The 12,827-nt window shown below is 34.8% G+C and overlaps 1 protein-coding gene across 1 annotated transcript; it reads right to left on the bottom strand.

Moving 5' to 3' along the window:
* Positions 1–34: 34 nt before the first annotated feature.
* On the bottom strand, positions 35–12,118 carry LOC110644233 (E3 UFM1-protein ligase 1 homolog; the record flags this gene model as incomplete). Its single annotated transcript, XM_058142592.1, is given in 17 exon segments — positions 35–112; positions 452–515; positions 660–706; positions 1,739–1,804; positions 1,978–2,070; positions 2,175–2,243; positions 2,351–2,416; positions 2,567–2,721; positions 2,824–3,223; positions 3,819–3,875; positions 3,962–4,055; positions 9,702–9,805; positions 9,957–10,022; positions 10,154–10,201; positions 10,785–11,051; positions 11,131–11,442; positions 11,823–12,118. Coding segments are annotated over 17 exon segments (2,160 nt in total), but the record flags the coding sequence as incomplete, so codon positions are not given.
* Between the last annotated feature and the right edge of the window lie 709 nt (positions 12,119–12,827).

Genomic DNA, 12,827 nt, shown 5'->3' with positions numbered 1-12,827 from the left:
TCACAAGCACAGAATTCAAATGAAAAAAAAAAACCTGAATATAGAGTAGGGAAACAACTTTAGGCAGAAGAGTCACTGGATCAGTTTCAGCAGAAACTTGAGCTGACAAATCCTGACAGTGACAACAAAAATCAGGCACCAATTTTCCCCTCTAGTTGTACATCAAATACTCATAGGAAAGTAAATTATCAAGGCAAGATTATAGTGACAAAAATTGATTCGGAGATTCATCACATAAGCAGCTGAAAACAATGAACCTAACAATGGACTGCATGTCATCATCTGTATTATGTATAATCAACAATTAGGCTGAAAACACAAGGGCTTCATGAAAAGTTGACAACAGCTATATTAATATAAAGAAGAGAAGATTATAATTCTTATGAACCTTCTGTAAAACCTATTCATGAGAGTAAGTCTGACATTTTTATATATAACAGCTCAGGCATACCTTGCGATATGAATGCAGAAGACTTCTTTCCAATTTTTTGTCAAGCTTCTTCAACAGTAAGCCACTGGAAAGAGAGAATAAAAAGTAAAAGTTTACCACCACATTTTTAAATTCACATACACACGAGTTAAAAAAAAAAAAATTACATGGAAACCATGAACTCAAAATAATAAACGTATCAAAGAAAAGAAAAGAAAAGAAAAAATACCTTTCCTCTGCCATTTCTCTCAGTGAAGTCATGAATGCTTCTACCCGCTGCCACATAGAACAATCATATTTGAATATAGCAGTAAATCTCATGAAAGTGACATGTAATATCAAATATCTCCTGAACTAGTTGTATAACTAAGGGCACGGGATGTCTAGCTTAGTTGATAATTCTCATAGTATTGTGTTCAACCAACAAAGATCACATCTTGAAAGGACCTAGGATAAAACCATGGTACAACTATTTTCTCATAGGAAAACAAACTAAAATCTGCGGCTTGGTCTAAAATGGAAGTTTTGGGAGAGAGTATATTACAGTATCTCCACTTCACGAATTTTTATTGATCACTGTTCCCATGCTGCATCCTCTAATATTCTATTTTTTTCTAGAGTCTATCCACAGAATCTAGAATAGAGGTGGCAATTCGAGCTGGTGGATATGCAAACACGAACACAATTATGGTCAACACAATAATGAATCATGTCGAAATCTAAACACGAACACGACCCTTTTATTATACAGGTTACACAATATGAAACGATTAATATTAAATCTTACTGGGTTAATTCAATACGACATAACCCATTTAACACGATTTGACAGTTGACACGACCCAACATGTTTCAACACTTTTAATTTTTATAAAATAATATATTAAATGAAATATACAAAATTTTAATCATGCATAATTCATTAATATATAAAAATATAAAATCTAATTTAAAACAAGCAAGAGATATTTTAATATTTAGTTACTCAACATTTTAACTAAAAATTTACAAATAAATAATTATAAAACAATATATTTTTTAATTTATTATATAAATTCTCAAATTAAATTAATTTTAACAAAGGAAAAAACCAATCAATTATTGTAAAGTAATAAAATTCAAATATAATAAATAACTTATTTCTCCTTCGTCGTCCACACCACCCACTGTACCACCACACCCCTCTCTCCCCCACGGAGAGAAAAAAAAAAAAAAGAAAAATAAAAAAGGAATAGCAAAGTGTTGAAGGACAATTAATATGAAATCATCATAGGAATGGAAAAATTCTCATTTTACACAATCACTGACCTTCCCTTCCAAAGCTTCCACAACTGCAAGAGCTTTCTTTGTAAGGGATCCTGGAAAACTTTTGGCCTGCACAAGATTATTATTATTATTATTATTATTATTATTATTTTTTTTTTTTTTGGGGGGGGGGGGGGGGGGTGGGTGTGGGGGGTGGTTTGTATAAAACCATATGTCAGTTTTGAGCGTTATTTAAACTTTTTTAACAAAACACGTAAAATAGGGTGGTAGATACTTCATACAAGAGCAATTCTTTCTGCAGAATTAAGAGTGATAGATTCTAAACTCTGAGACTCTTCGACTTCAATTCCATTCTTCAATTTGTTGTGCATGTCCTACATTAAGAGGAACTCCAAGCATCAGACAATCCTTCAAAGGAAACATCCTAATGTAAAACCAAATCAATGGTAAGCCAAGCTGGATTATACAGAAGCCCTACCAAGTTATGAAAGAGCATATCTGCAATAGAAGCAGCTATTGTTCTTAATAAATGCCTGTGCAAAACAACCTACAAATCATAGATAAGACCTGATTTACCACATTTTATCATAAAATAACCTCTTGGAATATTAACATATCCAGGGAAAGTTATTTGTGCTAAACATCAGAACTCACTGAAGTTGATTGGTCATCTTCAAACAAATCTAGTGCTTTTTCATACAGCTGCATATTTAAGAAAGACTGCAAAAAGGTAAAAGACAGAACATGATTTGGCATGTAAAAGGTAACAGAATTAGAAGTACAAACTACAGTCTGCATGTAATACAAAACACTAAATTGAGAGGATGCCAAAAACACTGAATTATAATTAGCGATAATAGTTGTGCTAACCTCATCAAGCCTCTTTTGCAGATTATCAAGCAACCGTTTCATTTTCTCAGTATTCTCTGTAAATAACGCCTTCCTTCTCTCTTTCAAATAATTAATAAGCATAGGCCTCATATAGTTAGATAACGGTCTAAGTATTATCTGCAGATCTTCTACACCTGCCAGATAAGAGCATTGCACCAGTCAGAGGTGGAAATAAAACTAATGCCTAATTGGCCAAGTGGCTACAATAAAAGGAAGAACAATCAACATCAACAGACCTTGCTCTTCAAAATCAGGAACCAGAGTGAGGATCTTTTGCGTTACCCACTCTTCTGAAGGAACATTAATTTTGTCATCTTTAGCTAAATCCTTTTTAGCTCCTGTTTTGGTATCTGACACTTGATTAGAAGATGCATCCTTGCCCTTCCTTTGGTTTTTCTTAGATTTTGCAGGAACGTAGTCATCATCATCAGGAATGCTTTCAGCTGTTTTTGTTCCAGCAGATTTTCCCTTTTTCTTCTTTTTCTCATTACCAGTGTTGCTTACCTCACTAGATTTGCTGGAATCATTTCTAACTTTAACTTCCTTAACCAATTTTGAGTCATCGCTCAGCACAACACCAGAAGACCCTGAGAGACTAAAGGCATCCATCTCTTTTTCCATGCAATCATAAATGGACTGGCCACATAGAAATAAGGTTGCAGGCATCAGAATTCATATGAGATACCAAAAAGATATAACTAATTGTCAAAAATCTAGTTCAATAACCACAAGATAGTGCTGGAGCAAAAAAAAAAAAAAAAAAGAGGAAATCAAGAAATGGAATTCATCAGTCTTTTCTTTTATTAAAGGTCCACATCTTGGTAAATATAGAAGGAAACAAGGTTTTTTTTTTTCTTTTTTTTTTTTTTGGGGGAAATAAAAAGGACGGAAGGAGTTAAGTTCAAGTGATTTACAAAGAAATTTATCAAAGAAAACTCTCCAACATAAAAAGAGAAACAATCAAATTATATGGAGAAAAGGACACTGAAGCCCATGATTCCCCTCTGCCTTGATATTTTAAATCTCTTCAACCTCTATGTTCAAAACAGCAGCTGAAAGAGCCAGGTCAATCTGACTTAATAAGCTGGTAAGACAACAGGACTAAATTACACAACTGGCAACTATAACCTATATGCACCATGTCACACATCTAAACAATGATGAATACAAATATATGAAATATATGCATAGCTCAAAAGTTTCACTCCAACATAAATGGCAAGAGAACTACCTTGACAAAACCATTATTGAATACATATGACTCTCCCAGGATGAGTGCTTTATTACCCTGAAGGGAAACAGAAAGCAACTAAACTGAATAAATAATTCACCTGATTTAGTAAATGAACAATTATGGACATAGAAAAATGTCACCTTGAGGGCTAATTGAACAGAAGGACAAAGTGACAAAATCTTAGACGCATCTTGTGATCCGAAGGATGCAGGTAATATAGAAAGAGAATCAATCCTGCAATTATCCATCCAATCATATCATGTAACAAAGCAATACTGTCTTAAAACATACAGCTCAAAAAAATTACATTCTTAAAGTTCTTAAACAGGCTCATTCAGTGATAACCAATATGAAGTGTGTCATTAAATATCAAGACAGTTTAGAAAATAAGAGTTAAGCTAGATAACAATGACTATATATATATAAGTAACAATGTGACTGATATTAGTTGTAACGACCACACAAGGAAAATAACAATAGCCGTGACAAAGTAACATAATACATGCGAAAAATGAGGAAAGAAGTGGCAACAGATAAGTAAGTAATAGCAGAAGATATACCACATTTAATATATAATCAACAAAGAGTACAAGAAAAATAAAGAAAATTCTATCATTAAACAAGTAAATAGGTTAACTATTTCAGAAATCAGAAAAATAAAGAAAATGAAATGTTAAACTAAAAACATATTTTGTCCCTAACTTTCCACCATCAAATATGGCCCGTCAGGAGCTATAAATTACAATTTCAATGCGATGTACTGATGTCCCTGTCTAAGTACAAGTACAATTACAATGACGAGGATAACCCTTATTGTATGAGCTAGAGATAAAGTTATAACTTTATCATGCTTAACTATTGTTCAAATTAGAAAAAAAAAAAAATTATAGCCATAGTTGTTAAAAGGCACAAAACACAACAAGGAGCCTAGTTGCAAGGTGCAAGTGTGCACCTGAGTGACACAAAGTGCAAAAAAAATTCCATAGAAGTTCAATATTACTTAATTTCATAACATATTTTATGAATTAATACTCAACCTTCAGAAAAAAAAAATAAAGAAATTAATTCTATCTAAACAAATTGAAAGAATTTAACAATTTCCATAGCATAGATCTTAAGTAAACAAATTAGTCACCAAGAAAAAAATTGAACATAAAACAAATTAGCCACCTTGAACAAATTGAACATACACTCAAAATTTGAAAAAATAAAATAAAATATTTCAAGAATAGAGAACAGAGGGACTTAGAAGTGTGTTAAGTTTTACAACTCAACTCAACTCAACTCAACTAAGCCTTTATCCCAAAAATTTGGGGTTGGCTATATGGATCCGTTTTCTCCACTTTAAACGATTTTGAGTTAAATCCTCAGAAATATGTAATACTTCTAGGTCATGTTGTACTACTCTCCTCCAAGTCAATTTAGGTCTACCCATTTTTTTCTTTCTATCCTTTAACCTAATGTGCTCTACTTGTCTAACTGGAGTCTCCGTATGTCTACGCTTCACATGACCAAACCACCTCAATCTTCATTCCCTCAACTTATCTTCAATTGGCACCACTCCCACCTTTTCTCTAATACACTCATTACGGACTTTATCTAGTCTAGTATGGCCACTCATCCACCTTAATATTCTCATCTCTGCAACTCTTATCTTAGACGCATACGACTCTTTCAATGCCCAACACTCACTACCATATAACATAGCCGGTCGTATGGCTGTACGGTAAAATTTTCCTTTCAACTTATTGGGAATCTTACGATCACATAAAACTCCCGTGACACGTCTCCACTTCAACCATCCGGCTTTAATCCTATGACTAACATCCTCCTCACATCCCCCATCTACTTGAAGGACTGAGCCTAGATATTTAAATTGATTACTTTGGGACAATACAACTCCATTCAAACTAACTTCTTCCCTATCATCCGTTTGGCCTTCACTGAACTTGCAATGCATGTATTCTGTTTTCGTTCTACTTAACTTAAAACCCTTTGACTCTAGAGTACTTCTCCAAAGCTCTAGCTTTCTATTGACTCCTCGTGTCTCATCTATCAAAACAATATCATCCGCAAACATCATGCACCAAGGAATACTCTCTTGTATATGTTTCGTCAATTCATCTAAAACTAATGTAAAAATGTAAGGGCTTATGGCTGATTCTTGGTGTACTCCAATTGAGATCAGAAAATCTCTTGTGTCCCCTCTCATTATACGCACAATAGTAGTTGCTCCTTCATAGATATCTTTTAACATTTGTATGTACCTAATAGATACCCTCTTTTGTTCTAACACATTCCATAAGACATCTCTTGGAACACTATCCTAAACCTTCTCCAAATCAATAAAAACCATGTGTAGATCTTTTTTCATATCTTTATATTTCTCCATAAAGCTTCTAATGAGAAAGATCGCTTCCATAGTTGAACAACCGGGCATGAAACCAAATTGATTAAGAGAGATAGAAGTATCATGACGTAGTCGATGCTCCCACAACTCTCTCCCACAACTTCATAGTATGACTCATGAGTTTAATTCCCCTATAATTTGAGCAACTCTATATGTCTCCCTTATTTTTAAAAATAGGTACTAAAATACTCCTCCATTCATCAGGCATTTTCTTTGAGTTTAGAATCTTATTAAATAATTTAGTTAACCATGCCACTCTCATATCTCCCAAACACTTCCACACTTCAATTGGTATTTCATCAGGTCCACAGGCTTTACTCACTTTCATTCTCTTAAGTGCTTCCTTTACTTCTAAAGATCTAATCCTTCTAGTATAATTCACATTCTTTTCTATTGTTCTATAGTCTATATTCACGCTATTACCATTTTGACTATTATTAAAGAGATCATTAAAATAATTTCTCTATCTTTCTTTAATGTCCTCATCTTTCACCAACACTTTTCCTTCTTTATCCTTAATGCACCTAACTTGATTAAGATCTTGTCATTTCCTTTCTCTCCTCCTTGCTAATCTATAAATATCTTTCTCCCCTTCTTTAGTTCCAAGTTTCTCATATAACTTTTCAAAGGCCTGTGCTCTTGCTTGACTAACTGCCTTTTTTGCCTCTTTCTTTGCTATCTTATACTGTTCATATGCCTCATTATTATCACATTTAGGTAATTTCTTATACCATTCCCTTTTTCTCTTCACTGCCTTTTGTACTTCCTAATTCCACCACCATCTCTCTTTTGAGGGTGGTCCATGTCCTTTAGACTCTCCAAGTACTTTTCTAGTTACTTCTCTAGCTACTTCTCTAATCTTTGATGCTATCTGTATCCACATATCATTAGCCTCCATACCCAACTTTCATACTTTGGACTCGAGAAGCTCATTTTTGAACTTCACTTGCTTTACTCCTTTGAACTCCCACCACTTTATTTGAGCTATACTATTTCTTCTGACCTTACTTGAATTGTTCCTAAACTTGACATCCAAGACCATCAACCGATGTTGACTTGTTAAAACCTCTCCTGGAATGACCTTGCAATCCTTGCATAGAGCTCTATTTGTCTTCCTGATTAAGAGGAAGCCGATTTGGCTTATATATTGCCCACTTTTGAAAGTCACTAAATGTGACTCTCTTTTTATAAAGTAGGTATTTGCTAGTATTAAGTCGTATGCCATAGCGAAATCCAGGATGCTTTTTCCCTCCTCATTTCGACTGCCAAAATCAAAACCTTCGTGAACATTCTCATAATCTTGTCTATCACTTCCTACATGTCCATTCAAATCTCCACTAATGAAAACATTCTCTTCATTTGGTATGCTTTGCATTAAATCATCCATATCTTCCAAAAACTTTTGTTTACTCTCATTGTCTAGTCCTATTTGTGGTGCATAAGCACTAACTATATTTATAGTTTTTCCTTCTAGTACTAGCTTTACTAGTATAATTCTATCTCCTACTCTTTTCACAGCTATTACTGCATCTTTCAATATCCTGTCTATGATTTTGCCCACTCCGTTCTTGTTTCTCTCCTTTCCGGTAAACCACAATTTGTACCCTGAATCACCCACTTCCTTACTTTTCTCTCCTACCCATTTAATCTCCTGAATGCAAGCAATATTCACCCTTTTCCTTTCCAAGGTATCCATAAGCTCCATTAATTTTCTTGTAAGTGATCCAACATTTCAAGTGCCGACCCTGATCCTCCTCCTATCCTGATCCTCCCTAATTGGTCACCTTCTATAATATCTTCTGTTGTTTTCTATGTCTATCTTATATTCTATTTCACTATCTGTTCTACTATCTATCCTATGGACTAACTTCTTTACCCACACCCGTCTATGATGTAGGAACCCTTACTCACTTAATACCACACCCGGGCGCCGGCATGGCGCTTCGTTTTCGGTGAACGCCCTACAACCTTGCATATTTCTCATTACACTCAGGCTCCGATGTAGCGCCTTGTTAATAGAGGATGCCCCAACGTTTATATTATTTGAATCCATATCATAAGAAGTGACGAAATTTTTATGCTGGTTGTCACCTACCGCAACCCTCCTCCTTTATCCGGACTTGGGACCGGCTAAGCGCAAACTATTTAGGCGGAATTTGTGTTAAGTTTTACGATTTATGAAAAAACAGGATCAGAAATTCAAAGCGAAGCTGCAGCCAAGGGTAAGAGGAGAGATAAACAAGGAAGATCCAAACAAGGCAGAGAGAAGAGAGACTTAAGGCACATACACCCTGGAAATGGAAAGACCAGCTGCAAGCTACTTAGGGAGCAGTGTTCCAACTTCCAACAAGATCCTAGTGACAAAGATGGAAATTCCATCGAGTTAAGGTTTATGAGGCATGCATTTTTTAGGCCTTATCCTGGTGACAAAGATGGAAATTCCACCGAGTTTCCAGCTTGTCAATGCTAGATTCTGATAGATTAGAACATTTTGAGTCTGGTGATGGTGGTATTTATGTACAAGAAGGATTGCTGGAGGTGAAGGTTTATGAGGCATGCATTTTTTGGGCCTTATCCTGGTGACAAAGATGGAAATTCCACTGAGTTTCTAGCTTGTCAATGCTAGATTCTGATAGATCGGAACATTTTGAGTCTGGTGATGGTGGTATTTATGTACAAGAAGGATTGCTGGAGGTGAAGGTTTATGAGGCATGCCTTTTTTGGGCCTTGGGCCTCCACTAAGGAGCTTGCCTTGGCCAGTAGGTGTGCGCCTTAGTAACAGCGACCGCCTTTGAGCTATGTTATTCAAACTCTAGCACAGTTGCCGGAAATGGGTACATATTCGTGTGTCAGACTTGTGAACTTTCTAAATAGAAAAATATGGGAATATGGATCTAAATTTAGACACAGATGCTTGGATATGTTATGTAGGCCGAATGGGTTGAAGTAATCTATCCAAAAAGAGTCAACCACAATTAAAATTGTGATATGCAACCATTGGATTCTCGAAATATTCAATATTTTTTTTAACTTCCTTTGTGCCTATCTTTAATTCAATGTTGCATTCTCCTTTTAACTTTTTTTTTTTTACCTATCCTTTAATTCAATATACTTTTCATCTTGAGAGATTTTTGTCACTCCAGTGTCCGATTGCATGAATATGTGTCTGAGACATATTCCATGTTGTGCCCTGTGTCTTGTCATCTCGACATGGTTACGGCTAAGCAAAATGAAGAGTCGGAGTATCAAAGCCTTTGAAGTTCAGAGGTGTAGACCCTTGGGCCTAAGGCATGCCTTTGACAACTATGGTTATAGTAATATTGAAAGCCATCAAATGCAAAATGCACCATACAAGAAATTATGATATCAAGGCAGTAATTTTGGAGAACAACAAAGAGTAAAGAAAAAGAAATCCATTCATCATTGTCCACAAGAAAGAGGAAACGAAAAAAATTAACCATCGCCCTTACCAGCTACCACGCTCAATCGCATCCTCAACAGCAGAATCCAACATCTCAATCAAGGAGGGGTGAGCAAATGCAGTAATCATAGGAAGACCTTCAGGATACCTGGACTAAATTGAAGTGCAGGACCACCATTTTAATCATACAATCAGAGAAGAATTGTCAAGTAAACAGTCATGCTTCACATAAATCCAATGACCTTAGAAGGAAAAAGAATCCAAACTTCAGAAATATAAAATCAACATGATCTCAATAAAATACCAGCAAGAACTGAACAGGCTGGGAAATTCCAAGTTTGTTCAGAGTGTCATAACTGATAAAAGAATTCTGCAGCAAAGTGGAAACAATAAAAAATTCAGAAGGATAAGAATATGGTGGAATACAGTGCCCCTAGTCCTTGTTAAAATAGTAAACTGCACTACAAACATAAATATAGTTATCAGTACTGGGCCTCAAACCTGTGAAAAGAAGGAATCTACACACTCCTTTTGAGCAGTTGCAAAGACCTGTTGCACAATTGCTCAACATTTAAGAATAAGCCCTTGCAATTTAAGGCAATACAATCAGCACATGAAAATTAAAGCATCCAGTTCATTGATACACTATCCCAGCCCTAAATTCTTTCTAAAGCTTTTATGACCGATGTAAATCAGGGCAAATTATATATACATTGGTAATATGTGAAGCCTTCATGCAGATCACAATTGTCATCCATCAATGATATCTAGTCTAGTGAATGAAATATACAAGCACCAAAGCAAAAGGGCAGTCTCTAAAATGCAAGACTTTCTTATCACGTTCTTAATAAAAACAATTCTAGCTGAATTCTAACAACATGTGCGTACCTCTACAGTAAAAAAAATAAAAAAAAAACCTATTCAGTAAATAATACTCTCATTTTGTTAAAATTAATAGGAAGATTTTGTTGAAAAATTAATAACATCAAATAACAACTTTTTAATCCAACAGTGGAAACTCAAATAAGTGATTCACTGCAATTTACATCAAAGACTATGAAAACTTTTCCTTCCAATAAGATGAATCTCAGCCCAAACAAAATGAAACCATGTAAAAGATTACATATCGTACAGTTGGGGTCCAATGAACTCCTGCACGGAGTGATCCAAGAACCTCGCCTTCCTTCACTAATCCATTAAAAATGGACTGAAAAAATGAACTTTCAACAGCGACACCACTGGCTCCATCCATTTCATGCAACAAATGCTGTAAAGTTCCCCATAAGACTGACAAATTTGTAGGAACTGTGATACCCCTCGCAGCACCACGAACCATGGCACTAACACGAGCAACATAAGCTGGTGTATACAACTGCCCGCCTTCAAGCCTACCTTTCACCTAAACTCCAAAACAATTTTATGTCATAATTTATTCTTTTATGATGCAAAAATCAGATTGAACAAAGGTTGCAATTTACCAAAGTTCCAAGGCGGGCTTCCAACATAGAAGCCACGAATTCTGATCCAACATTCAACTGCGTAGCAAGTTCTGCCAAAGCAATTTGACTACACTCTTGAAGCCTCTCGTTGATTTCTTCTGCAACGTTATCCCAATAAGACTCTGATATAATTTCTCCTTGAATCAGCATAAGCCCCCGATTTTCTGAAACTACTTGTTGAGCTTGCTTTTCAACATGATATAAATCAACGCCAGTAACATCTGCAAGATCTATCAATGAAACACGCCCAGATTTATTGATCTCCGCCGCCATCTCATGCCTGAGTTGCTCCTAAAGTACCACAATCATCACATTCATCTCAGATGCCATGGTGAACAAGTATCATATAAATGATTATTACTTACAAAAAAAAAAACATTTCAATGGTAACAAAAAAGTAAAAACTAAAAATTTAGTACTCTGTTTGGTTACCGAGAAAATGAGTAAAAAAAAAAAAAAGAAACCGTAAACAGCTTATCTTTCATTACTTATTACATCTGGAATCCCACTGAGCTAAATCCAATACTATAGAGCTGAGTTGACAATGAAAATTAAAAATAAGTTCTCCTTCCCTGCGTTTTCATTCATTTTCACGGGAACCAAACGAAGAAATTGACAGGTTTTGGTGATTGTGTAGAGAAAGAAAAAAGAGAGAGAGAAAGAGGGAATACGGGAGTGATATATTCTTTGCCGGAGACGGTGTGAAGAAGGTCGAAATCGATGATGTGAAGCTCCTGGAGCTTTTGAACCAATTCGACGACGTTTCTATCAGATAATCGGATGCTCGATTTCGCTTGCTGCGCGAACTCGAATTGTCTCTGCAATTCCAGCAATTCAGCGTCCATATTTGAGCCCTCTCTCTTCTTCAATTCTTGTTTGATCAAAGACGCAGAGATTTTCTGCGTCGTTTACAGTGCCTTCAAACTTTGATCCCAAAGTGATGAGATGAACAGTGTGCTCGGACTCGGAGCAGTTCTCACTGCAAGCAATTAATGGGCCACAATCTTCGTCGATAATGTTAATGGGCTAACGCCACAAGAATTCTAGCCCAGACAAGGAAGTTATTTGGGGACAAAAGTGGAATGGGTCCCATTTAAGGGCTTGTTTGGTAACATGATCGAGACTGTTCCCCAAAAAAATCACTTTTTTAGTTATATTAATTAAAAAGTATTAAAAAATAATTTAAAATTAAATTTAATAAATTTTAATAATAATAATAATATTAAAATAATAAAATCTATTTTTTAAAATTTTTTTAACAGCATCTAAAATAATACTTTTATTCAGAAAAATAATTTTAGACCTTCAAACATAATGTCAAATAACACTAAAATAAAGGCTAATTTTCAATATGGTCTTTCAACTTTATAATTTGTTGCATTTTCGTCTTTTATTTTTATTTTATTATTATAAAATCTTTCAACTTAAAAAATATTTCGTAAAAGTTACTCAATTTATAAAAACATTACATAAAAGCCTCTTATATTAGAATTCTACCATATTTCTAACAAATTTGATATGTAAAATAAAAAGAAATATGAAATTATATAATTCCAATTACTGTGGATATTTTAAGTAGGAATATAACTTTTAAACTTTTAAGTAAGATTAATAGACATAAAATAGAGGTTGAAGGAAAGAGACTAATATAAATTTCATATATGGTATTTTAGTTT

This window comes from Hevea brasiliensis, unplaced genomic scaffold (genome assembly GCF_030052815.1).
Source record: "Hevea brasiliensis isolate MT/VB/25A 57/8 unplaced genomic scaffold, ASM3005281v1 Scaf578, whole genome shotgun sequence".
NCBI lineage: Eukaryota > Viridiplantae > Streptophyta > Magnoliopsida > Malpighiales > Euphorbiaceae > Hevea > Hevea brasiliensis.
Note: the sequence above shows the minus strand (reverse complement) of the source record. Positions and strands in the feature narration are given on the sequence as shown.